This window comes from Cynocephalus volans, chromosome 18 (assembly GCF_027409185.1).
Source record: "Cynocephalus volans isolate mCynVol1 chromosome 18, mCynVol1.pri, whole genome shotgun sequence".
In the NCBI taxonomy this organism is placed as follows: domain Eukaryota; kingdom Metazoa; phylum Chordata; class Mammalia; order Dermoptera; family Cynocephalidae; genus Cynocephalus; species Cynocephalus volans.
Window position 1 is genome coordinate 18,293,219 of NC_084477.1, and position 27,314 is coordinate 18,320,532.

General features: G+C 42.5%; 1 protein-coding gene across 1 annotated transcript in view; it reads left to right on the forward strand.

The window, feature by feature from the left end:
- The window catches only part of NUP133 (nucleoporin 133), a 54,848-nt gene that overhangs the window by 21,538 nt on the left and 5,996 nt on the right, over positions 1 to 27,314 (forward strand). Inside the window, exons 13-25 of the mRNA XM_063082748.1 lie at positions 2,660 to 2,823; positions 3,674 to 3,768; positions 6,571 to 6,795; positions 9,731 to 9,853; positions 10,434 to 10,533; positions 11,075 to 11,326; positions 11,944 to 12,077; positions 14,210 to 14,368; positions 15,987 to 16,122; positions 19,486 to 19,604; positions 21,171 to 21,251; positions 21,968 to 22,032; positions 23,386 to 23,474. Coding sequence (XP_062938818.1) covers positions 2,660 to 2,823; positions 3,674 to 3,768; positions 6,571 to 6,795; positions 9,731 to 9,853; positions 10,434 to 10,533; positions 11,075 to 11,326; positions 11,944 to 12,077; positions 14,210 to 14,368; positions 15,987 to 16,122; positions 19,486 to 19,604; positions 21,171 to 21,251; positions 21,968 to 22,032; positions 23,386 to 23,474 — 1,742 coding nt within the window. The remainder of the gene's footprint in view (positions 1 to 2,659; positions 2,824 to 3,673; positions 3,769 to 6,570; positions 6,796 to 9,730; positions 9,854 to 10,433; positions 10,534 to 11,074; positions 11,327 to 11,943; positions 12,078 to 14,209; positions 14,369 to 15,986; positions 16,123 to 19,485; positions 19,605 to 21,170; positions 21,252 to 21,967; positions 22,033 to 23,385; positions 23,475 to 27,314) is intronic.

Consider the following 27,314-nt stretch of genomic DNA (forward strand, 5'->3'; position numbering starts at 1 on the left):
TGTTAATGTCCCACGGCTGCCTTAACGAATCACTGTAGTCGGAATCTGTTCTCTCTCTCGGTTCCGGAGGCTGGAATCAAGGCATCAGCAGGGCCGTGCTCCCTCAGAAGCCTCTGAGGCAGAGTCTGCCCCTCCTCTCTTGGCTTCTGGGGGCTGCAGCCTCCCCTGCCAGTCCTTGGCTTCTGGGTGCATCACACGGCCCCTCCATGTAGTGGTCCTCACATGGCCTTCTTATAAGGACACCTGTCATTGGATTTAGGGCCCACCCTAACACTTGTCTTGATTTAACAATTATATCTGCGAAAAGATCCAAGTAAGGTCGCATTCTGAGGCTTTGGGTGGACATGAGTTTGTGAGCACACTGTTCAACCCAGTGCAGTCATTTTTAAATGTTTAGTGGGGAGATTACTAGATATGAGAGGGACCCCCAGCCCTAAATGCTGAGAGTGTGGTAGCTGCAAGAGCAGTGTCATTGAGCCTCTAGCATGGCTGTGCTAGACTCGTCCTGCTCCAATGGGAAAGGGGCAATGGGCCTGACAAGTGGTTAGTTCCGGGTGCATGTCAGGCGGTAGTCCTGCGGAAGTAGACTCTTCACAGATAGGACTGGGATACCTGTTAAGCAGGAGTTCTGAATCCGTCAATACTGACACTTGAGCCCAGGTGATTTTTTGCTGTGGGGGCTGTCCTGTGAATTGTAGGCTGCTTAGCAGCGTCTCTGGCCTCTTCCCACTAGGCAGTTGCACCCTTTCTCCCTACTTGAGACAACCAGAGTTATCTTCAGTTGTCACCATCTGCCCCCTGGGGTCACAATTAGAGGTAACACTTAGTTTGTTGCTAAGGTGATATCACTGTTTTCATAGCATAATTTCTTTGAAATTATTCTTTTTATTGCTTTGGTTTTTGTTTTTCCTAATTTAAAACATAACGAATATAAAATGCTTTGCTCATGAGAGGTTTAGGAAGTTCACTCTGAAGTTGCTGATAGACCTTGGCATGCTCAGCTCTGTGTTCCTGTACCCCATGGTGAGCCTAGTCTCCAGCCTCCCGCCTGTCCCACTTCCTGGCAGTTTTCGTGCATTTCCTTGGACAGCTCTGTCTTCTTTTCTACTGACACCGCTTCTGCCCTTCTCCAGTCTCCTTCAGCTCCCCGTTTTTCTCCCTCCTCTCTCACTTAGCGGATGGCAGACGTCACGGCAGCCGTTAGGTGGGAACTCTGTGAACTCAATGCCCACAGGCCTGCCCGCATCCCCGCTGCTTTTCTGCTTTTTCTGCCAGTGAGTAGGGAGGTGTGTTCCCCTTCCTGCCAGAGGAGCATCCTTTGTTTGAAATGCCACTCTGCTTACCTCCTTCGACCGTCCTTCCTCCATCTGACCTTTCCTGTGCTGGCCCTTCCTCGGCGGCAGTTAGCCATAAGACCAGTCTTTGACTTTGTGTTCCCTTTGAGATGCCCCCTCTCTGTTTGCTGCTCTTTACAGCTGCACTACCTCTCCGTGCTCCCTGCGTGGTCTGCCTCCCTCCCCCGGCTTCATCAGATAAAGAGACACAGGTATAAAGATACACAAGTGCAGGAAGTCCCATGGCAGTTGCATATTTCACGGGCACCTCAGTTACAGCATGTCTAAAATGGAGCTTGTCTTCTCGAAACTTCGTCTTCCTTCTGTACCCCGTCACATTTTGAGCATTGCTACCTATTCAGTTGCTCAGAGCAGAATCGGGGGGTCATCCTGGTACCTCAGGTCCAGCCAGTTGCCCAGCTTCCTTGCAGTGACCTCCTGACTAGATTTGCCTCCTTCCTGTCCGATCCACCATTCAATCCACTCTCCGTGTTGTGGAATGATCTCTGGGGAAATAGAACAGGTCATGACACTTCCTTCTCAGTGCCTTTCTGTTGCCCTCTGGATTATCTTCAGACTCCTTATTGTGGTTACAAGACTTCATGGGCTCTGATTTTGTGACTCGCCCCTTGTGAGTATGACTCATTTCTTGACGTGAGCCATACTTTATTCCTGCTTGGGTTCATTGAGACCCTGGTTGTCCTCTAATCTCTCTGACCAGTTTAGAAGTATGGGCTGCTGTTTATGGGCTCACCTGTCCTTTAATTGGTTTCCCTGGAACCTCTGTTCTAAACTCTCTTCCCCCCGGGTGATCTTGGTCAGTTCTCTGCTGAGACACAAGCTCACCTGCCGGCAGGTGTGGACGTATGCGCTGTGTGCAACTGTGTGCCCCTCCCCAGACTGTCCCCACCCAGCCTTGCTCGACCTCTTCTGTGCACGTCGGGAAGTTTTCCTTGCCCCTCTGGTGGGCCTGGTGTCCCTTCTGTTGCTCTGGGCCCTCTGATCTTCCCTGCGGTGGTGCTAGTCACACTGCATGTGTCTTTACTGGTTTAATTGGCTGAGTCCTCACAACACTGCACACTCTGTGAAGTCCGGGACTTATTTATCATTCTGTGTCCGGGGCCTAGCTTGCTGTAAGTATTCAGTATATTTTTGCGGAATTAATGAATGCATAATAGTGTTCTCCCTTTATTTAATTGAAAATAAATTTTATTAAAAGTAACTGTGGGCTAAACTCTATAAATGGGGCGTTAACAACTTTTTCTTGGTGAGTTTTGAAAACGTTTAGCCTCCCTTAATTCTTGGGTTTTCAAATTTTATTTCAGAAAAGATTTAGTTCGTGCTCAGATGATGGTGGATGAGCTATTTTCCTCTCAGTCTGATTTGGATTCTGATTCTGAGCTAGACAGGACTGTTACCCAGCTGAGTTTAGACCTGGTGGACGACTACCCAGCTTCTGATCCACGGTGGGCTGAATCTGTCCTCGAGGGTAAGAACATCTTCATTTTAATATTGTGGAGTGACCTGTTTTGAGAAGAATATTCTGGTTCTTTATCAAAAGCATCTCTCAAAGCATGCTTTTTAGTTTCTCAAACAATTTAGTATTAATTCAGTATTTTTTAAAGGGTTGTAACATTCTGTAGATGAGATTCTGAAAAGTGCTCAGAGCACATCTAGATGAAAACTGAGGGGACATTGGAGCGAATCCTGCTTGTGCTGTCGGAGGCAGGCTAGCCCTGCTCAGCTTTCTCGGCTTTTATTTCTAGCAGGAGATGGGTGGCGTGGGTAGGCATTTGGCTCCTACTTGCCCCCAAATTGAGTTATAATTTTGGCACAATCAGTGTATTTGGCTAATAGAAATTATACATTCTGCTAAAGAGACAGTGAGCCAGTCTCAGCACACAGACGTGGGCGTGTCGTGTCCTCCTGCCACCCAGTCAATTGCCCTCTTACCTGCCCCTCCACCCCAGCAGTGAGGGGGGTACCCGTGTGCCAGGCGCGGCCTCAAACACGTTAGCAAGTTTGCCAAGCGGCAGCTGTGGGAAGAGAACATCAGTGCCCCTCCTTGCTCGTATTCTTTCTTTGGAGCTGTCGAGCTTAAATGATGTAAATGGTTAACCCAACTCATTGTGCGTTTTGAGTAAATATAGTGTAAATTGTATCAAAACCCCCAAATTTTCCTCTAAACTTTTTAAGTTCCTGTGTAATGTTATGGATAATTTTATTAAAAGGTTGGTCCTTTCCTTTTGTGTAGGTTTTCTTAACTTTTCATTTTAGTAGCAGTGATCATTGTAGAGTGAATGTGTCAGTGTTCAAGTTTCATTGCTGTGCTTTCATAGAATCCCCCAGGTTCAGCAACACGTCGCTGATTATTCTTCACCAGCTGGAGGACAAGATGAAAGCCCACTCTCTCCTCATGGACTTCATCCACCATGTGAGGGTCACGGCTGCTGAGGAGGTGGTCTGGAGGCCTGGCTGTGCTCTGCCCCGCACTCTCCCTCTCAGGGGTTTTGCTGGGTGGGGCGTGGCCAGTGTTCTCCATTTTCTGTGCTGACTTAATTCCGGGGCTGTGTGGAGGCCTGTGACTACACGTATGAAAAGCAGGATTTTGTTCAGATTTCCTGTGTGCGTTCATGTAGAAACTTAGGTTTTCATAAGTTGATTTTGTATGATTAGAAAGACAGGAATGTTAAGGCAATGACAGATTTTTATATATGAATTTTCAGTTTTGAGATGCTGTTAGAGTCAAGTCCACATTTGAAGTAATCCATTTCCTTTTGTAAAGGGGTGTCCCCATATGTATTGAGCCTAAATGAGGAAACCGTCTTTGCTGCTGGACAGGATTCACCCATCCCTGCCTTGTTGATAAATAGTGGCTCCCAGGTGTATTACATATCCAAATGGGCAAATTTCTTTCTGTTTTTGGCTATTTTTTTCCAAACCCAATCATGCCTCCATGCTAAGAGACTGTAGTCAGTGCTGTGTGATAGAACTTTCAGTGCGGTGGGAATGTTCTGTGTCGTGCTCTCTGTATGGTAGCCACCTGCTGCATGTCCACTGAGCACTTGAGATGTGGCTGTGCAACTGCAGAACTAATTTTTTTTTTAATCAGTTAAATTTAAATTAGCCACTAGGCCAATGTCTAGGGTTTCATCCCTGCACTGGCCAGCCCTGAAATAAATAAATAAGCCACTAGTAGCTAGGCCAACGTCTGGGATTTCATCCCTGCACCAGCCAGCTGCCAAAATAAGTAAATAAATAAGTCACCTTATTGGACAGTGCAGCTCTAGATGATTCCAGAAGTAACTTTACTGTTCCTAATCCCATGTTCTATTTCAGTTTCAATGCATGGCTTGGTTTCTGTCTACTCTTTTACTGTCTTGGTGAGAAAACTCCAATTGTTTATTTAGACTCTTTTTTTTTTAGTATTTTAGGTAAGCTCTGGATTAATCGGGGAAAAATACATTTTCTCTTGATGTAGTCACTTAGTTAGCCAAGTGTATCAGTTCACTATTACTACATCACAAACCGTCCCAAAACATGGTGGCTTGTAGCAGCTCTGGGCTAGCCAGGCAGTTCTGCCACTCTCACCTGGGGCGCTCCTTGGCCTGTGTGGGATGCACTGAGCAGAAGGTCCAGGCCTCACTTGCCTCCGGCAGCTGGTGCTGGGGCTATGTGGGCAGCTTCACCTGGACTCACATCCTCCTGGAAGCAGAACTGGTCTCAGGGCAGCGTTCCCAGGGATGAACACAGAAGCTGTAGGCTTTGTAGGGCTCTCCTCAGATGTCACATGATGTCACTTTCACCAAGTGACACTGGTCAAAGCAAGCCACAAGGCCCGCCTAGATGGAAGGGATCGATGGTAGACGTGGCAGAGTCACCCCAGTGTACAAGGTGTGCATACTTGGCTGGGCAGAGCTCATGCGCACCAGTTCCTCAGAGGCAGAGGCCATACCAGCATGAGCTCGCAGCATCCTGCAGCGGACCCCAGACCCCACAACTACTGGTGGCACTGCCTGCTGCAAGGCAGTGTCTTGCTACATCTGAAAACCATATTCTGGCTATGCCTCCTACATTTCCATTTCCTTTAATATCTAGAGATTATTTTACTAGTCAGGAAGAATTTGTGTTAATCAGGAGAAATGGACAACTGGATACTTCTGTCTAAGGAAATATTTCTGAATGTAGGGCTCCTCTTCCCCTCAAGCCACACTGGCCCCCGGCAAGGGGACATCCTCATCTGGAGGGGGCGGGAAGCAATCTCAGTGCCTGAGAATGATCCCGTTGCGTCTGGTTTTCTGGTGTTGAGGGCAGCCTCTGTCCTCACACGCAGCTGCGTTGCGGCGGGTTGACCTAGCACTGCTGCTTCAGCATGGACACTGTGGCACCAAAGCGGCGTGAGGCAGCCAGGAACTGCCCTCTAGATACTTGTGAGGCAACCAGGAACTGAACTCAAAGCAGGAAAGGCTGTGTCAGTCTTACCATGAGACAGTTAGGCAGACAGGGTGAGTAGATTAGGAAGAATCATGAAAAATAGTGGAGACTATCTGAGTGTATCATGAAGAAAAGTAAGATGCTGTCAAATAAAGCAAGGTGCTCACAGTGTGACCCTTACTGTGCTTTAAAAAAGGTATCTCCTAGCATGTAAATATTATAAAAACATAAAAAGAAGGATATAAAAATATCACTTATTAATGAATGGGATTATACTGGGCATATGGAAAAGTATCCATTGTTTACATCTGTCTCTTGGCTTCTGATGTAGGTTACTGACACAATGTGTCAAGTGAGAATGCTTGGGAACCTCCTAGATAGAGCCTTGTAACTCACCAGAAATGGGCATCAGTCAGATTAGAAGTAGGAGGTGCAGACCAGACTCCCCACCTTCCCCGCAGCCTGAGGTTCTAGAAATGAATCCTCGAAGGTGAAGGGTGCTGAGTTCCTGGCTCCCAAGAATCTGGCGTCTAGGGAGTTAACAGATGTATCTGGAAAAGACCAATGTGCCCGTCCTGATAACCATAACAGAATGTGGGAAACAGGGTAGGTGAAGACAGCAGTGGTGGACAGAAACTCCAGAGTGACCTGGTCACAGAACAGGCGTCAGCGCCCTGGCTGATGTGTGTGTTAGAACAGCCAGAGTGAGAGACAGCCCGAGGAACTTGTAGGCTGGAGATGCGACGTGTGGGCTCTGCATGTGCTCCTAAACGCTTTCTGGAACACGTGCTTGTCTCACCAGGTTGGCCTGTTCGGGCGTCTGCGCGTGTTCCCAGTCAGAGGGGCGCCCATGGCGACACGTCTGCTGCTCCGGGAGCATGCTGAGAAGTTGTCAGCCGCCATCGTCCTCAAGAACCACCACTCCCGGCTCTGTGACCTGGTGAACACGGCCATATCGATGGCCTTGAGCAAGAGGGAGTACGAGATCCCGCCCAGCCTGACCCCTGCTGATGTCTTTTTCCGAGAGGTATGCCCTTCATGCCCCAAGCAGGGATCACAGCGTGGACACGTTAATAGGAAAGGTCTTATGGAAGGTTGACGTTGGACTCCGTGTTTTCTGGATGAAGCATCCCTCACAGGTGGCCCTCGTCCGTGGCTTGCCTGTAAAGTGGAGCTTGCAGGATTAACCAGGAGGCACTCCCTGCTGCTTCCCTGTCTTCCCTAGTCCTGTCTTGACTGCTCGGGAAGGTGGCCTTGCTCCACCGGCTCCTGTCAGGTCTGATGAGCGCGAGGTGGTTCTTCCCCAGCTGCCCTCCCCACCTCGTCCACAGCACAGGGGCCATGCCCCATGGGAGCCACACTCCATCCCGCGGCGTACCTCGCCCCTGCAGGCCTGGGGTGCTGATGGCTCGCCCGTAGTCCTGCCCACAGCTTTGTAAACAATCCCTTCCCTGACACACCTCACTTGTAAAATCAGATTTATTTCCAGAGGAAAAGAAAAGTGTGCTGTGCACTTCAGAGGGAGAAAAGGTTGGGATGCCGCCAGTTGGTGGCAGCTGGATGTTGTGGTGATGGCCACACAGTTCCTGTACTTGTGTGTGCTCTACACTCCCTGTAAGATTGACAGAGCACTCAGGAGGCCCTTGTCCTTTTTTTTTTTTTTTTTTTTTTTTTTGGGTGGCTGGCTGTTACAGGGATCCACACCTGTGATCTTGGGACTACAGGGCTGCGCTCTGACTAGCTGAGCTGACCAGCCAGCCCTGCTTGTCTTAACGAGGCCGCAGACCCAGGTTGACTCCCTGTTTTGGGCATGGTCATAGGTTGTTTCTGGAGTTTATAAGTCCTTGGTGAAGACAGTCCCTTTTCTCTTCATGGCATTGTCTGATTTTAGAAATAGTGCCAGCTCTTCCCTCAGCTCTGTGTTGACTTGGAGTTTCTTTTGCGTTTGAGGAACCTGTAACTCTATTTGTTGTCTCACATGTCGCGTCCTTCCTCCCACAGTTAGCTGTGTTCCAGTATCCAGCACACTGTGCCAGTTCTCGGTGTTTGATGGATGTACTTTGAATTCCTTGTGTTTATACATTTGGGTTAGCTCCTATGAATGCAGGAAAAGCCCTCTGTTTTGCTTTTTTAATCTCAGAAATAAGCCAGAAATCTGAATGGAAGAAAAGCAACTCACCTTAAGTTCCGTGATCTAACAAGTCAAGTTATTGTATTTTTTGTGTCCTTTTTGGTCCTTATAAATGCAATTTTACATGATAAGACAAAGGTTTCTTTTTAGTTATTAATGGTAAATTACTTGAAAGAACTGAGCGAGAGCCTGGTTCCTCTTTCTGCACTTGGATAAAGGCAGAGTTAGAAGTCAGTTGAGTGTGTGTTCACTTCCCAGCTCAATGAAGACAAGTGAAGGGTCTGGAAGTTGTCAGTTGGATACGTAATATATGAAGAGTACTTTGGGAATATGGTGCAGCAGAGCTAAAAATGTGACTGGTTCCTCAGAAGAGCCCTGACCTAAAATGCAGCAGTGCTCAGACCGTTCACGTCCTGCTTGGCCTCAATTCTCATGAGGTTTGCTGGTCTTCAGCCTCCTGCACTCTGGACAGGGAATGCGTGAATACCATGAATGTAGTCACACAGGGATTTTTATTTCTTTTTACCTGTCCTTCCACTTGCAGTGTCAAATTATATTTCTAAAGGGTATTAGCATTTTAAGAAGAGCTGGTTAACCCAAATTGCTGGTCCGCATAGGGAGACATTTTTGAGTTGGCTGCACTGACAGAAAGTAACAGAATCTGTGTGATGGTCCACCACCCTGCTGCCTGCCTCCAGTTTGGGAAGCAGCCAGTGCTTCTAGGGCTTTCTACGAGCACAGCCAGCTGCTGAAGGAGCAGATCACGTTGGCACAGCTTATGAGCAGTATTTGAAACCACTGACTGTACACGTGGTAGGAGCATTTAGCAAGTGTTAGGGCATTTTATTGCCTTACTGTTTTCTGCTTTTTATATCATACATGCTTTCATTTTTCACATTAACAGTTTGAAAGACTCTTACACTTAACTTTACAGATTAAATGTGCCGACGGCTTCCTGTTGGGATTCCGTTGGCTAATATCAGAAACAGAAGGAAGAACAAGGTTGGACCACAGGAGAGTAATTTTTCACGTACATGCGCGTCTGATCTTGAGCGTGCTCTTGAGCTCCCGGAAGTGGCAGCTCTGGGTCTCTTTCCTCTCATCTCTGAGTGCTCAGAGCAGCCCAGACTAGGCAAAGGGGAAGCTTCATTTGGACTGAAACCAGAAACGTGAGCTTCAGTGCCTAAGGACATTCTTGTACCATTACCTCCACGTGGTATTAATGGCAGAAAATAGAGGCGTTAGAAGTTATGGTATTTAGTGTGCCCGTCCTGATAACCAATGTATTTAGTTCGTTGTTTTCTCATATTGTTTACTGCTATTCTGCAGACATTTCTGTTATGTCTAAAGAAGGGGAATTCCTCAAAGAAAAATTATCAAGTTCATTAATTTGGGTCATTATTTAAATCCATTAGTTAATTAATTTGTGTTCCTACGTTGTCAAGAGATGTCATTTGTTACCTACTGCTATTTAAAGGTTGCATTGAGTACTAATAGCTATAACAAACAAATATTTCAGTTACTTGGAGTTTAAATTAAAAATCTGCTTGCCCAACATCAAGGGCTTGGGTCCTTATACCAGCCAGCCACCAAAAAAAAAAATCTACTTGGTAGTAATCCAGAATTTGCCTATTTAAAACACAGTTATTTGGGCACTCAAACTTAAAAATTAGAAGATTCTACTTTTTTTGGTCTTTAAGTTTATTTGCACCACTAACTCTCAATAAATTTTCTCCTGATGATCTGAGGATGTGGCTGGTGCGTGACCCACTGAGTATCTCTAGGTGTTACGCACGGCCGTAATTCTTGCATGACTTGTGCATGCCCTCAGGTGTCCCAGGTAGACACCATCTGCGAGTGTTTGCTGGAGCACGAGGAGCAAGTCCTGAAGGACTCGTCGCTGGACTCGGTTGAGTGGGCGGAGGTGGTGGTCAATGTGAACAACATCCTGAAGGTACAGGAGTGGTGGCTCAAAGCCCGGGGGGTGCACAGACAGGGAAGGGTGTCCGTACTCCTGCTGTCTATTGCCAGTGATTTGTAAGGTTTTAGCCATTTGTTCATTCCAAAAAGTTAGAAAAATATCCATCATTTTATCATTCAGTTACCAAATCTTTTGAATGTTTGCCGTGTACATATTAATGTTTCTATAGAAACCTTTTATTTGGAGAGGGATGTTTATGTCATTGCAAATGTATTCATGTTAATAACTATCTAAATAATTCTTCTATTTTTTAATTACTCAAAAGTGAGCTACTTAGATTACTGACTTAAAATGTCCCATTTATTTTTAGCCAGTGGACTTTATTTTAATGTTTTATTATAATGGTTTTCCTACTTTGATTACTTGTTTTCCAAAATTGAAGTTAGATTGTGAAGTAAAACAGATTTCAAAAGCAGAAAGAATCAAAAAAGTAATCGTACTGACCTTTCCTGAGTACTTTTTCTGTTGATACACTTGGACGGTTCAGGTTATCTTCTGCAAGTCATCACTGGTAAGTGATGACACACTGTGGTGACACACTGCCTTTTCCCAGGATATGCTGCAGGCTGCTGGTCATTATCGCCAGCACAGAAGCTCCTTGTACAGAAGAGAAGAACCACTGGGAAAGGAACCCGAGTATGTTCCGTGGACAGGTAACACACCGATTTAACCACCAGTTGTTCAAGATGTATTCCTGATGGCTCATCATTTTTGGAAGCTGTGTTACTCCCTAGTGCACGTTTGGAAGAGAAACAAAAAGTAACTTGAGGGCCATCCTCAAAATGAGCAATTCTTGTCAAAATCACTTTATTCCCTTGGACGTTTTTGTATCTTTTGCCATAATTTATTCATTTACCTGGTACTGATTATGCATCTCCTAGAATTTGACATAAATACTCAGTCATAGAAGAAGGTCCTGGCCCTGGAGGTGTGGACTATATTTTATGTTCATTTAATACAAAAAAGTAAATGGAGTAGCATTAACGGGACTTAGATGGAGAAGAGTCATGCAACCAGGCTTTGCTGAGGAAATCTCCATAGAGAAGATGGGGTTCCAGCAGGGCATGGAGGTACCACCTGAGTCTGTTTGGTTTATTTTTCCAGCAGGTGAAGTGATGTAATTTTTTAGCACTTTGCTTTGCCCTAACCATTATAGAGCCCTTACTTGCCATTTCGTTTTGTGTGATTTCACAGCAACGAGTGGTCCTTCTGGCATCCGAACAGCCATAGTACGCCAGCATGGGATTGTCCTGAAGATGGTTTATCCCCAGGCAGACAGCAACCTCCGGAACACCGTGACAGAGCAGCTAGTAGCACTGATTGACTGCTTCCTAGAGGGCTATGTTTCTCAGCTTAAGTCTCTGGACAGATCCAGTGATCAGGAGAGATATGACAGTCTAGATGTGGAGTACCTGCAAAAGAGATCAGATCTCTTATCTCCTCTTCGTAAGTGCATGCCGTGTGGTGAGGGCTGTGGGTCTTTGAGCTTGCAGAATAGATGAGGGGGCAGATAGTTAATGCAGTGTGCTCAGTTTAGTAACGTTAATCCAGCCGTTAACCAGGAACTTAAAGCAAATATGTACAGCTTTCTGTGTTCATTTATTCAGTCTTTTTTTCAGTATTTACCAGGTACAAGTAGCATAGATGATGCTAAAGATAATTAGAAAATGAATGAAGTACCAACACGTAGAGACTGCCCTCAGAGCTTAGCATCCCAGACCTTTACTTGAATAACTAGACTGCGGAGCAGAGCCCGAGGAAGGTGGTAGGCAGTACAGACACAGCAGTGTGGCCCGTCAGCAAGGCTCAGGCGAGGGACCGTGGCTTGCTGGTATTGAAGGAAGGGGTCTCGTTTGGGCCGTGATGAAGCAAGAGCTGAATTCGCATGTTTAGCGGGCAGATGTGGATTATGAAACGAAATGCTGGCAGCTGGAGAGGCTTCTGCTTCATTGATGAATCTTAGAGTAGATTATGAATAAAGGTAGAATTTCAAGTGATTTTTTTTTATTATGTACCTCAAGTTTTGCCCAAAGGATTTTTCCCACCTGTTCTCATTTCCGCAGTCACACTGGGCCAGTATACGTGGGCTGCTTCTCTTGCAGAGAAGTACTGTGACTTCGACATCCTGGTGCAGATGTGCGAGCAGACCGACAACCAGTCCCGACTGCAGCGCTACATGACCCAGTTTGCCGAGCAGGTGGTAGCACTGGCATGGGGGCAGCAGGAAGACTTGGCCGTTGCAAATCTGTAATGGGGTTTTTGGAACAGGATACAGTCTTTCTGTAATTAGCTTAGTATCTTCCCATCTAAGTTATATGTTATGTTTCTTTGTAAATTGGCAGATGATTCTTTATATATAATATATTAGTGAAAGATTCTTTGGCCTTTGAAAAATAAGTTAAAACTTTCATTTCTGTTCTTATGTTTTACATTTATAGTAACAGTACTTAGGTACATGCATATCATTACCAAGTTTTAAGAATCTGAACAGAAGATACTTGGGAGCATAGAGACCACTTTCAGAAAGTCAGACACACAGTCTTACTGTTGTCCTTGGGTTTGACATCATACTTGATATTTTTAAAACAAGTTCCAGTTATAACACCATCTACGTAAATTTAAGTTGCTCCTTAAAGTCAGTCTATTCAGTCAGGTGATTATTACATAAAAATTAGCTTTTTTCTTACTCCATTATATATTAAGGGGTTAATATCCAAAGGGATATGGTATAAGATGCAGAAAACCCCTATAAACAAAAAAGATGAAAATCAGTCGTAATCTCGCTACCCTTTTCATCATTTGGTTTGTTCTTGTAGTCTTCGTGTTCTGTGTGGTGTAAACAGACATGTTTCATCAACTGCGCTTTTCACTTAATACACGCAAACATTTGCCCTTATCTGCATACTGTGCAGCAGCATTTATTCTGTTTCACTTTTGTCTCCTTTTATCCTTCTTGGATACAGCAGCATTTTTAATGGCAGATCATTGACTGGGTGTGACTTACTTTATTTGACTGATGCCCAGGAGTTGGACATGGCTTATCTAGTATCTCACAGTAGTGCCAAAGTAAATACTTTTGCACTGTTCATGGTTTTTTTACTTCTTTTCATGGATTCTAGTTCTCTGTTGACATTTTCCATTCATTTTTGCAGTTTTTTCTTTTATTTTCTTTAACATGTTTAATAGTTATTTTGAAGTTCTTTTGTGCTAACTCTAAATAATGTGCTCATTCTTGAGTCTGCTTCTTTTTTTTTTTTTTTTTTTTTTGTCGTTTTTTCATGACCGGCACTCAGCCAGTGAGTGCACCGGTCAGTCCTATATAGGATCCGAACCCGCGGCGGGAGCGTCGCCGCGCTGCCAGCGCAGCACTCTACCAAGTGCGCCACGGGCTCGGCCCTTGAGTCTGCTTCTGTTGTCTGCTTTTTATGTTGCTTTAGTTATATTTTTCTGCTTATGTCTGGTAATTTTTTAATTGTATGTTGGAAGTTGTATTTAAAAGAACTGTAAAAATGAAAATCAATGTTCTTTTTCCCCTGGGAGGGTTTTCCTCTTTCTCTTTTAGGTGGTTAGTTGAGAGGCAGATCACTCAATCCATCAGGATTATAGAGGTAGACCTGGGCCTGGTCTCAGCTTTTGTTACATTCATTTCACTCTTGCTTCACAAGTCTTTGGGGGAGACACCTCTGTTCCTTGCAGGATTCCCACTTTAGTGGAAATATCTCTTGAACACTGTGACACTGTAGGACATTTAATTTTCCTTTCCAGTCTGGCCTCCACAGCACCCCAGTGCTCAGCAGATGTCCTGTGGGGAAAATTGGCTGGGCATTTGGGCCACTAGATTCCGATTTGTTCTGCCAGCCCACATGGCCATCGGGCACAGCACTGCACCCTGAGAATCTCTGGATCTTTCTGAGATGATGGAGATGTTGTTTGTATGCACTCTCCACAACGGGAGCCACTGGCCGCACATGGCTGCTGAGCACTTGAAATGTGGCTAGTGTGCCTGAGGTGTACTGACAATCTTACATTTTAATTAACTTAAGTTTAGGCAGCTACACGTGGCCAGTGGCTACCATATCGGTCAACACATCTAGGTTCTGCCGTTGACCGTGTTGGTATTCTTCAGCAAGATACCTCTTCTGAATCTAAATTTACTCAGTTATCAAATGAGATGATTAGATTAGATGATCTTACACATAGGAAATTATTGTTCAAAACAAGATTTCTATTTTGGAAGCCTTTGGAAGAAATTTAGTCCTCCTTTATTCACGTGTATTTTTTAAACTGCACTAGCGAACATTAATGGGTTCTTGACTCTGTTGTTTGTAGAACTTTTCAGACTTTCTTTTCCGTTGGTATCTGGAGAAGGGAAAGCGAGGGAAGCTGTTGTCTCAACCCGTTTCTCAGCATGGGCCGCTAACAGACTTCCTGCAAGCTCACGGTCATCTCAGCTGGCTACATGAAATTAATAGCCAAGAGTTAGAAAAGGTGAGAAGAATTCAGTTATGTGGAGCAGACATATGCAATTTATGTAGGTAGTTTTAATTAGTTTAGTGTTTAGTAATTAAAATAGTACTTATAGCCATACATCTGGTTAAGGGGTTAATATCCAAAGTATATGAGGAACTTAATAGCAAGAAAACTAATATCCCAATTAAAAAATGGGCAAAGGACCTGAATAGACATTTCTCAAAAGAAGACACACAGGTGGCCAACAGGCACATGAAAAAATGCTCAGCCTCACTACTCATGAGGGATGTGCAGACCAAACCACAGTGAGATGGCACGTGAGAAAAGAGAACCCCTAGTGCCTTGTTGGTGAAAATGTAAATCAGTACAGCTATTACGGAAAACTGTATGAAGTTTCCTCAAAAACTTGAACACAGAACTGCCCTATGTTCCAGCAATCCCACTTCTGGGTGTACATCCAAAGGATTTGATATTGCATGTTGAAGGGGCACCTACATTTCTGTGTTCACTGTTCACAGTAGCCAAGTTTTGGAATCAACCTGAGTGTCCATCAGCAGATGAGTGGATATAGAAAATGTGGTTTATATGTACACAGTAGAACACTGTTTAGCCTTTAAAAGAAGGAGATTCTGTTACTTGCAACAGCGTGGATTCATCTGGAGGACATTATATTAAGTGAAATAAGCCAGGCCCAGAAAGATAAATACCTTGTGATCTCACTCATATGTGGAATCTAAAACAATCGAGCTCATAAAAGCAGGGAGTAGAATGGTGGTCACCAGAGGCCGGGGGCATGGGCAAGTGTTGGTCAAAGGGTACGAAGTTTCCTTTAGACATGTGGAAAAAGCTTCTTGAGACATACTGCACAGTGTGGTGACTGTAGTTAATAGTAATGTATTATATATTTCAGAATTGCCGAGAGTAAATTTCAAATGTTCTCACCACAAAAAAATAAGTATGTGAAGTGGTGGATATGTTAATTATCTTGATTTAATCATCCCAGATGTATGCATATGTCATGACATCACTTTGTACTCCATAAATATATACAATTATAATTTACAAGAAAAAATTTGAAAAAAATTTAAAAACACTACTTACAGATTATTTAAAATGTGTACTTCCTATTCTCACACATAGCTTGAGTGAAGCATTCTTCATTTATGATGGTGTTGCCATTACTTCTAATATCAATAAAAAAATGTAGTCCCTTGTGATTTGGCTACCACTACAATGAAATAAAACACAAAAATTTTATTAATATGTATATAATGGTCATTGGCTTTTTTCGTAATGAGAATATTCTTGTAATGTAAATATTCAAATTATAGGTTAAAAAAGCACACAAATTAATTTTGAGGTTTGTTCTCGACAGGATGTTCAAGAGGATATGTAATTGGTATAGAGCAGATGTTTTGTGTGTGTCTCTTCCCAATGACTTGTGTGGATGTTTGATATTTTATTGTGTAATTACTCTCAGTGTAATGGCACTGATAAGTTTTTAAGTTTGCTAATTTCAACTTATCTTTTACTGATATAGCTTAGGGGAAAAAACAAGTTTGAGTTGTGCTTAACCTTTATTCCCACTTGAATTGGTACCCTGGATCTTATGGTTTTCACATTTTGCTTATTGTAGGCCCATGCAACACTTCTGGGTTTGGCAAATGCAGAAACTCGTTACTTTTCGAAGAAGAAAACCCTTCTTGGTTTGAGTAAATTAGCTGCATTAGCTTCAGACTTTTCGGAGGATCTACTGCAAGAGAAAATTGAAGGTGAAAAAACTTGAACAAGAAGACAGACGATGGTTTATACTGTCACTGAACTCTAGCGACGTGTTCCTGTCCTCATTTAGTAGGATCCATTAGAAGCAGGACCCATCTCTACTTCTGGGGAGTGTTTCTGTTCAGTTTTCATGTATAGTTACTCTGTTATATACTTGGAATTCTTTTTCCTTTTTTTAGAGAAAAGTAATTTGTATTTTAAATTTTCTTAGAGAGTTCAGTGATCTTGAATGGAGAACTCTGATTTTGCACCCTTAGTGATGTCTACTCTAAGAGCAGAAAAGACTGCAGTGAAATCTGACTGTGCACTGTGGGCTGCTGTAGGTAGTGGTGGTGGTGCAGAAATGCTGCAACTATTTTGTGCGTGTCATAGATAGGGAAGATGATTAGATGTGCTATTGTTTTTGAGAACCAGGGGCAGAGATGCAGACACAGAAGGAAGAGCCCTGTGTTGTTGTATCTGAACTGGAGATGTCAGGCGGAATCTAAAAAATAGATATTTCTGGCTCTTTCCACTGAGAGGGCCTAACAGCAATGACATCCCAGTAGCTGGAGCACAGCTAGGTCCATATTTTGGTTTCTAACTATTGTTTTCCAGTAAAAGGAAGCCAGGGCTTATTGAAGATACGATCTTGGAGAGTTGTTGGGCTGGAAAGCAAAGTTAATGGAGAGATGTCAGAAGAACACAGGAACCTGGAAGAGCTCCCACTGGCCAAGTTTGGGATAAATTGAACATCAGAAAGAGTGGTAGTAAAGGATTATATTTCAGTTTATGAGAGAAACAGCCATGAATCCACCGTGATATCCAAAAGGGGAGAGAGGCCAGTGAAATGCTTCTTTACAAAAGAATGCCCACTGATAAACGTGGGAGGAATGATAGAGGTCACCATTTTGTAACCATAGTGAATAATTGGTCATCAAAGGATGCTAAAACCATTGAGTTTAGGAGTAAGGGAAACGGGACATTCACGTTTTCAGATATCAGGACACAGAAATAACAGACACTATTACCAACAACTTGACAAGCCTACTCCGCATATGTCCTAGTGTGCAGTAACGTGGCAGTGTGTACCACCACCTCTGCTGTGTTCTTGCTGGAAATGTTCAGCCTGGGTTTAATCTGCCATAAACAGAGAGATATATCCTGATGGTGGGACATTTTACAATACAGTGAACCTAGTATCTTCAAAATTTTAGCAACATAAGAGACAAAAGAAAGACAGGAGGATGTTTTAGATAAAGGACCCAAGAGCCACAACTCATGACAACCAAATGCAATCTCAGGTGTAAGACTTTTTTTTTTTTTTTTTTTTTTTTTTTTTTTAAAGATGACTGGTAAGGGGATCTTAACCCTTGACTTGGTGTTTCAGCACCACGCTCTCCCAAGTGAGCTAACTGGCCATCCCTATATAGGGATCCGAACCCTTAGCCTTGGTGTTATTAGCACCACACTCTCCCAAGTGAGCCACGGGCTGGCCCTCAAGTGTGAGATTCTTGATTGGATCCTGGATCACACCCCAAATACCCAGAACAACTATGATGAATATTTTGGAGACAACTGGGAAAATGTGAACATACTTAATATTAGATGATATTACTATATTGACATTAAATTCCTTAGGCCTGATAATAACTTTATGGTTGAATGTCCTTGTTCTTAGGAGATACAGGCTGAAGTTTTTAGAATTGAAATAGCACACTACTGCAACTTTCACGTGATGGGAAAAGCATTCTTTAAGGGAGAGATTAAGCAAGGGGGCAAAATGTGAGTGGCAGGTGACTCTAGATGGAGGGTGTGCCGTGCACACTGTATTCTTCAAGATTTTCTGTAGGCTTGGAATTTTCTAAAATAAAAATTGGAGGGGGAGTCTCAGCTCTTTGGTTGGGGTGAAGTATTTGCGTATGTGGATATCTGGGTGCACGGCTCGGCCGCAGAGTCCAGCCTCTGGGTCTGGGTTCAGATTACTCTGGTGCCGCTTGTTTTCTTGAGGAGACGGCACATTGGAGGAGTCTGGACAGACACCTGGTTTCAAATATCTTCTCCAGAACTTACTAGCATTATGACCTTGGGTGGTGGACTTACCCTCTGAGCCTCAGTGTCTTCATCTTTAAAACGGGTGTTTGAAGGACTGAGGACATTGTGTGTTCCTCGAGAAAAACAGCTTACATATATTAGCCACTCAGTCAATCATAGGTGGTAGCATTTAACTTTTATTACTAAAATTATTTTGTGTTGTTTGGGAGAATCTTCCTTTCAGTCTTTTTATTTTCTTCCGTCGTTCTGGAGAAGTGTGTTTATATTCTGCAAGGGCTAGCTGGAAGTCTGAGAGGGGAAGCCAGAGGCAGGTCATGTTAGCCAGAGTATTTTGACGCAGGACGTTACTTGGTTTCCCCTTAGATGTCACTGGAACTGTGGTCAACGTTTTGCATGTGAACTCTCATTAGCTTTTGCTGTTTTAACACAATGGGAATATCTTCAGCTCTTAGTGATTTCCTAGACTGTTATCACAGTGTATGTAATCACAGCGGTTAGGTGTTTTAAAGATTACTTTTCTGGTTATATAAATAATTCCTTATGGAAATTTTGTAAATTATAGGAAAAAACTCAACAACAAAAGTAGCTTATAATCCCACCTCCCCAGAGACAACTACCATCACTGTTTTGTGTTTATCCTCCCAGTCTGTTTTTCTAGGTATGGAAATGCAAAAAAATGTACTAATTTTTACAGAACTGAAACCATGTGCAGTGCTGCCGGCATCTGGATGAGAGCATGTGTGCCGTGGTTGCTCGTTTTGCTGGGTTTGAGGCTGCACAGCATTTCTCACCATTTGCCTGCACCCCAGCACACTCTCGTGGGCAGGGCCAGGTCAGGGGCTCAGCTGGGGAGCTTAGGGCAAGCAGAAGCTCCTATCTCCTCATCCTGTGGAGAGAGCCCTTGCTAGTTGGATTTGGTGGCATTTAAATCATGTCCATTTACAAATGAAATCATGCTGTAAACTCTGGTGGGAAGAAGTTTACTTAGTTACCATAGCAGAGGACTGAGAGATCTCGCATTCAGGGGACTTACACCTCATGAAATAGCCATCCGCTGTACAACGTTCTCAAGCGGTTTTCTCCCCTCCTATTCCGGGTCGCTTTGACAATGCATATGACTTGGATCAAACCATGAATACATTGCTAACATAGTCAGCAATCAAGACTAAGTAGAATTAAAACATTTTAAGGTCATTGGATAGTGATGGCATTACCCTCAGAGCTTTTATTTTTCTTTTTAAGTTCAGATTTGTTTTATGACTGAGCAGCAGTGAAGTTACATCGTTCTCTCTCTCGCTTGCTCTCCTCTTGAATACTAGAGATGGCTGAGCAGGAGCGCTTTCTGCTACACCAGGAGACCCTACCTGAACAGCTGCTGGCAGAGAAGCAGCTCAGTCTCAGCGCGATGCCAGCACTGACGGCCCCACAGCTCATCAGTGTAGGTGCACTTCAACCCCCCCACCCTTCAACTCAGAACGCCCTCAGGGTGTGTGGCCCATGTGGCATAGTTCCTAAGACGAGTTACCCTTCTGCTTCTTGTGTTCTTCAAAACTTTCTCCTAGAAGAGTTGGAAGCTGCTTGGGAGCAGGTCACAAATGAGGAGAAAGCAGTGACTAGCCTCTGCCTCCCCACACACCTCCACCAGTTCCTGAAGGTGCTAGTCCAGGTGGCCAGGAGAATGACTTATAGTTCGCTTTTCTACCGTAGGACAAATGTGTACCATGAGATAACTTTATTTCCCCAGAACATTACTTCTCAGGCTCTTCTGTAAGAACGATTTAAAGAACTGACTTTCATGGCCTGTGAGTGCTCACTCCCCCTTTCCTGAGGGTGTCTGCAGCCCAGATGGCCTTGGCGTATGTTGCACACTTGTGTGTTCACCCTATGGCCCAGACAACGTTGCCAGTGCAGCATGATGTTGCAGGGCCACCTCGAATTCACTCTAACTATATTAAAAAGAAGGCAGACAATTAAAAACCTTTACTGTCTTAGCCATTATTAGGAACAGATTTCCTGGAACTGAGCTCATGTCATCCTCTCCTGTTAAAGCATATTGAATTTAGAAATTTAAGGTGCTGCCAATTGTAACTCACCATTATGTATCATGAAGAGGGAAAAAAGCAGTACCAGCATTACTCGATGCTCCATCGATTTTCATACCACATTCCAGTTTCAGAGATTGTGGAGAAAAAAGGATGTTCAGAAACAATAAGATAAAGTATTGCTTCTTTAACTGTTGTAAGACAGTGAAAACAAGCCGATAGCTTTTTTGAAATGGCTTGAGTAATGTCCTTGCTGTTAAAGAATTATGTATGATCTTTAAAAATGAAATTTGTTATAATATAAATGGTTGGTGGAAAGGGGAGGCAGGAAAAATTCAAATTGCTATTTTCAATAAGGTTCATTTGATGATAAAATCACAGAAAATTTGAGAAATCCAGAAGTATGTGTGTCAGATATGTTCTGACGAGGGTGATCGCTGATGACACGCTGGCATGTGTAAACTGTAGACCAGCTGCGTGCTTTATTGTAGGTCTCAATTTTTAAAACCATTTCAAAGGGCAGCATTTGAAAAGCATTATAACCAGCTTGAAAAGTGCAAAGGAGCAATTTATTTCAATGGTTATGCTTAAAAGAATACTGAAATGTACATACTATCTTCTTGATCCTAAGAATATAGATTTACTGACATTTCAAAAGCTTATATACCCTGTTATACATATTAGTGATTTAAGATATGCGTTTTTAAAAAGACAGTTTATTATGAGGTAGATGGAGTATAGTTTCCAAATATTTACTATGAAGATATTTACAATTTACTTAAAAGACATAGTGACTTTTCTGCATAAATTTCTCTAGTGAAAGGGTATTTTAAAAAGATAATGGCAAGATTTGTATTACCTTTTAATTTTGTTTTTCCATGAACTTTTTGCAGTACCTTCATATTAATTATAATTGTATGTATGATTACTTAAAATAATCTACTTATTTTAACTTGCCATAGCTATATATCTGTGAAGAAAATAGAAGAGCTAATGAATACGATTTCAAGAAAGCTCTGGACTTGCTGGAATACATTGATGAGGTGAGAGAAATCTCTCGAGGTTAATTCAGGCGACCAGATGCACATGAAAATAGGGGAGAAAATAATCTCTTTGAGTTGACTATGAAAATGTTTTGACTGAAAAAGACTATCTCTGGCTCTGCTGCCCTAACTCATAGAACACGTGCAGCCCTTTAGAAAAGCTGCCAAGAGAGTCTACTTCCTGATAATTCTCTCACATTCCCAGGTGTCTTCCTCTGTGCACAAATAAAAATGCTGCTTTTCAAAGTCCTGAGGTGTTTTTCCTCTTTCATTTATAAAGTGACTAGTTTTTCAATCTGACATGTTACTTTGTCACTTTATTCTTCATAGTATGCACCCTAAGAGAAGCTGTTTCTCAGCTTTCAAAGGTTGTAGAGAACATTCTGTGGCATTAAGTAGCTGCTCTGTTAGCTGACCATGCAATCGAGAGTAGTTTGGTGGATTTTAAAAACAGTATGTTGACTTGTCTGTTACCTTGCTTAAAAATCTTAACCCTCTCAAGGTTCCTGATAAAAATGAGATGGTCACAGACCAACCTGAAACTAATTCACACAGATACCTAAGTAGTACTAACATCTTGAGAGGGAAATTTTAAAAAATCAATTAAAGTAAAGCAACAGTATTTAGGCAGGGTTAGAGTTGACGTAACTAAAATTTAAGCATGTGTTTCTTTTTAAAGTCAGGAATTAATCAGGATTTTTTGTTTTGCTGTGAAGGAGGAAGATATAAATATAAATGACCTAAAACTGGAGATCCTGTGCAAAGCTCTGCAGAGAGATAAGTAAGTCCTCTCGGCCTGAGTGTAAGATATAGCTCTGCAAAGGTCTCTTTGGAAGATCGCGATGTCATATGTCAAAAGGTTCTATACCCTTCTAATTGTAACTTTTTTTTTTCCTTTTTGTGACCAGTAAGGGGATTGCAACCCTTGGCTTGGTGTTGCCCTCACCGCGCCCAGCCAGTGAGCGCACCGGCCATACCTATATAGGATCCGAACCCGCGGCAGGAGCTCTGCTGTGCTCCCAGTGCCGCACTCTCCCGAGTGAGCCACAGGGTCGGCCCTAATTGTAACATTAATGTACGAAAATGTAGTAATCTTAAATTTTTAATTTAGTAGTTAAGGAATAGCCTAAAGACTTGGGACCACTGCTATAAGAAATCACTGCTTTGATATTAAAATGTAGACTGTCAGTTTGCACAGAGACGCATGTGTTCCTTATTTTCATAGACATTTGGCCAGTTGTGCCAAATAAGAATGAAGTGCTACTGTCTCACCGTCCTCTCCTTTCTGCAGAAGAGGATTTCCATCTGTGTAAATGGTGCTGTTAAGATTCAGTGGCAAAGGAAGACTGAGGACGTCAGTTGTAGGGATGGATTCTTCCAGGAAGGGAATTTCAGAGAGAGCAGGACTTGAGTGCCAAAGCCGTTCCCACTGACGGCTTTCCTTTCCTTTCAGTGGTTAGAATCCCAGTAGGGCCATTTTCCTGAAGAGGGTCTCCCTTCCCCTGATCACTCCCAAATCCTGCAATTGCTGTTGGGTTTGGTCTCGGAGGTCCGGAAGCATGTAGCTCTGTGCCTACTTGATTCCTTGATGCTATTCCAGTCATACAAAAAGACGCTGTCGTTTTGACTGGAATTCCTTGTCCTGGCTTCTTACTTAAAAAATTTTAAGGCCTCATGTGGTGTAGATACATCTGTTGATTACTTCAAAGCAGTGACTTTGTGTGTTTATATTTCATTAGTCCCAATTAGGTAAAGAAAGCTTCTTTCCTTTATACCACACACTGGTTGCCATTTTACTGTTTTGAGAAGCAGAATATGCTGTGGCATATTGTGACTATTCCCGGCGCTCTGGAAGACCACACATCGGGGTCCCTACTGCATCTGTTACTTCTTCAGAAAGGTGTCTCACTGTGAGGTTTCTGAAATCAAATACATGGTGTTTGTGCTGGGTGAATAGCCACCTGCGTGTGGTATCTTCTGTCTGGCTCCTTGATGTAAAGGACTTGAAACACTTACAAAATTCAGGTTCTCCACCCCACAGCCACCAAAACAAAACCACCACAGCACACAGAAGTCACTTATTTCAGCCGTGTGGATGACTTAATTTTCCCCTCATACTGATTTTGTTTTCTAGCTGGTCCAGTTCAGGTGGTAAAGATGATCCAATTGAAGTATCTAAAGACAGCATATTTGTGAAAATCTTACAGAAACTTGTAAAAGATGGTAAGTGGTTTGTTACTATTAGAAATTACATCACCACCCCTCAGTTTAAGAAATCTTAGAATGATGGGGATTTGCCGAAATGTCAAATGACGGGGAGGTTTTAAGTTAAACACTAGTGTACTCTAAGTTAGAGAGCTTTGCACACACACAAAAAAAATGAAGGGCTTTTCCCACCGTCTGCACTTGGGGGAGCATGTACATATCAGGGTGAAATCTCCTGGTGTCCTTGGCGCAGTCACCGTGCTGGTTCAGGTTGGACAAGTAACTCCAGTCAGGCGCACTGGGCACAGGTGTTGGTTGTGACACTGAAAATCTGCATTGTAGAAGTAATTGTTTCCTTTAATTTTTCAACTAACTCTTTTGTGAAGATTGAAAATTTGAAATGAGATATAAACTTTTTTGGTAAATTCCCTACTAAACTGACCATACCATGCAAATTACAAAATATTTTAATTTTAAATCCATTTTAGACATTAACGCTCTAAAATTCAGTTTAGACACAAAGTAAAAAGAAACAAGAAGGGGTTGTGTCTTACATGCATCTTTTATATCTAACGTGGTGAGCAGACTTCCATTTGCTGATAAAGACAGATAGATAAAGAGACTTTTATGCGTGAAATGCTTGTTGTTGAGGGAAAGGTGAATTTAAGATTTCGATCTCCTTCCATACTGCTGGGAGCTTAAAATATGGAGATGTTAGTGATGAGAAAATTCACACATTTTGCACATAAAAAGAAGTGTGACTCGTGTGTTTCAGAATTACTAGATCAAAACGCATGACGCTAAAATCCAGGCAATGTGCAAAGTTGGCTGAACTAGAGTTTACTGACCTTTTCAAATATAACGATACTCTTTTTAACATGAATTGGAAAAAATACACAATGACTAAAAGCTGTTGCAAATTCAGCAGTTCTTCAGAATGAAAGTGAACTTCATTCATCATGTCAACATTTACATACATTTGAGCATTTTCTTACATATATCTGCAAGATACGTTATTGAATGTACAAAGAACATGCCCAGCTGAGTGCTGGGCATGCAGTAGTTGCTCAGTAAACATGTGTCCTGTGAGTATGTAGAACTGTTTGCAGATCCACAGCCTCAGTTCCTCTGTACTAGGTTCCACCCCCACCCCTCCGCCCTGTGTGATGCTTCTCCCTGCCAGAGGCACTGGCTCTTCCAAGGGAGGGAGGGGCCCCCGAGAAGCCCTTGGACTCACCACACCAGTTAGTGTTCTGGGGTAAAGGGGAGCGGCTCTCAGCACTTGTGTTCCAGAAGCTGTCATTGCTGAGCCTGTCCTGGCGCTGCTTTTCAGGTTTGTGGTCTCCTTTTGTAGCTGATCGAATGTAAATGCAGTTCTGTAACTAATTACTCGGAACTTGCTGAGAAATGGCCTGGCCTTTGATTTATGACAAATGGACACAATCACCCCACATTGACAAGGGTACTCGATGTGCTTTTGTTTTCAAAGGTAAACAACAAACAGGAAGGTTAATTAAACCTTTTTATTGTCAAAAAAAAAAATTAAAGATAAAATAAATGGCGGGATATAGCAAAAGGAAATATATTTTGCTTGAAAGTACTTGAAATTCAGAAAGCAGAAATATAACTGTAAGGCCTTCTCTTTTCTTTGTTTGTTTTTCTTTTTTTGTAATTTAAAAAATGTTTTTTATTTTAACTTCTCAGTATACTTTGTAGTTGATTTTTGTGTCCCTTTACCCATTCCTCTTACCCCTCTTCTTCTCCTCCCCCATCTACATCATATCTGTTCACTTGTCTTAACACGTTCAAATTGTTGTGATTGTTCTGTCTTCTTCCCCCCCATACCATTTATTTGTTTGTATACTTATTTATTTACTTATTTTAGCTCCCCAAAATAAGTGAAAATGTGGTATTTCTCTTTCTGTGCCTTACTTGTTTCACTTAATATAATTTTCTCTGGGTCCATCCATGTTGTTGCACATGGCAGTATTTCATTCTTTTTTATAGCAGAGTAGTATTCCATTCTGTAGATATACCACAGTTTCCCTATCCACTCATCTGATGATGGACATTTTGGGCTGGTTCTAACTCTTGGCTATTGTAAATAGTACTGCAATAAACACTGGAGTACAAGTTATCCCTTCAGCATGATGATTTCCATTCCTCTGGGTGTATTCCCAGCAGTGGGATAGCTGGGTCATATGGTAGATCTATCTGCAATTGTTTGAGGAAACTCCATACCATTTTCCATAAAGGCCGCACCGTTTTGCAGTCCCACCAACAATGTATGAGAGTTCCTTTTTCTCCACAACCTCGCCAGCATTTATCATTCAGAGTCTTTTGGATTTTAGCCATCCTAACCGGGGTGAGATGGTATCTCAGTGTCGTTTTGATTTGCATTTCCCGGATGCTGAGTGATGTTGAGCATTTTTTCATGTGTCTGTTGGACATTCGTATATCTTCCTTTGAGAAATGACTATTCAGCTCCTTTGCCTATTTTTTAATTGAGTTATTTGGTTTTTTGCTGTAAGGTTGCTTAAGTTCCTTGAATATTCTGGGTATCAATCCTTTACCAGATGTATATTTTGCAAATATTTTCTCCAACTCTGTTGGTTGTCTTTTCAGTCTGTTGATTGTTTCTTTTGCAGTGCAGAAGCTTTTTAGTTTGATGTAATCCCATTTGTTTATTTTTCCTTTAGTTGCCTGTGCTTTTGGGGTCGTATTCATGAAGTCTGTACTCACTCCTACTTCCTGAAGTGTTTCCCCTATGTTTTCTTTAAGGAGTTTTATTGTTTGAGGATGTATATTTAATTCTTTAACCCATTTTGAGTTGATTTTTGGTATATGGTGAGAGGTACAGGTCTAGTTTCATTCTCCTATATATGAATATCCAGATTTCCCAGAATCATTTGCTGAAAAGGCAGTCTCTTCCCAGTGTGTAGACTTGGTGCCTTTATCAAATATCAGATGGCTGTAGGTGTATGGGTTGATATCTGGGTTTTCTATTCCATTGATCTGTGTGTCTGTTTTTATGCCACTACTATGCTGTTTTGGTTATTATAGCTTTGTAATATAGTTTAAAGTCAGGTACTGTTATGCCTCCAGCTTCCCCCCCCCTCAGGATTGCTTTGGCTATGTGTGGTTTTTTGTTATTCCACATAAATGTCTGGATAGTTTTTTCCATTTCTGAGAAAAATGTCATTAGAATATTGATGGGGATTGCATTGAATCTGTAGATCACTTTGGGTAATATGGACATTTTCACAATGTTAATTCTTCTGATCCAAGAGCATGCAATATCTTTCCACCTTGTGTCCTCTTTAATTTCTCTCAACAGTGGTTTGTACTTCTCTTCATAGAGATTTTTCACATCCTTGGTTAACTTTATTCCTATGTATTTTGGTTTTTTGGTGACTATTGTAAATGGGCTAGCTTTCTTGATTTCTTTTTCTGCACGTTCACTGTTGGATTATGGAAATGCTACTGACTTTTGTGTACTGATTTTGTATCCTGCAACTTTGCTGAAATCATTTATCAACTCTTTTAAGAGTTTTTTTTGTAGAGGCTTTAGGCTATTCAATATGTAGCATCATATCATCTGCAAACAGGGACAGTTTGACTTCATCTTTTCCAATCTGGATGCCCTTTATTTCCTTCTCTTCTCTGATTGCTCTGGCTAGTACTTTCAACACTATGTTGAATAGGAGTGGTGAGAGTGGGCATCCTTGTCTAGTTCCTGTTCTTAAGGAACATATCGTTGAGGATGATATTGGCAGTGGGCTTATATATGGCTTTAATTGTGTTGAGATACTTTCCCATCTATACCTAACTTGTAGAGAGTCTTTATCGTGAACGAGT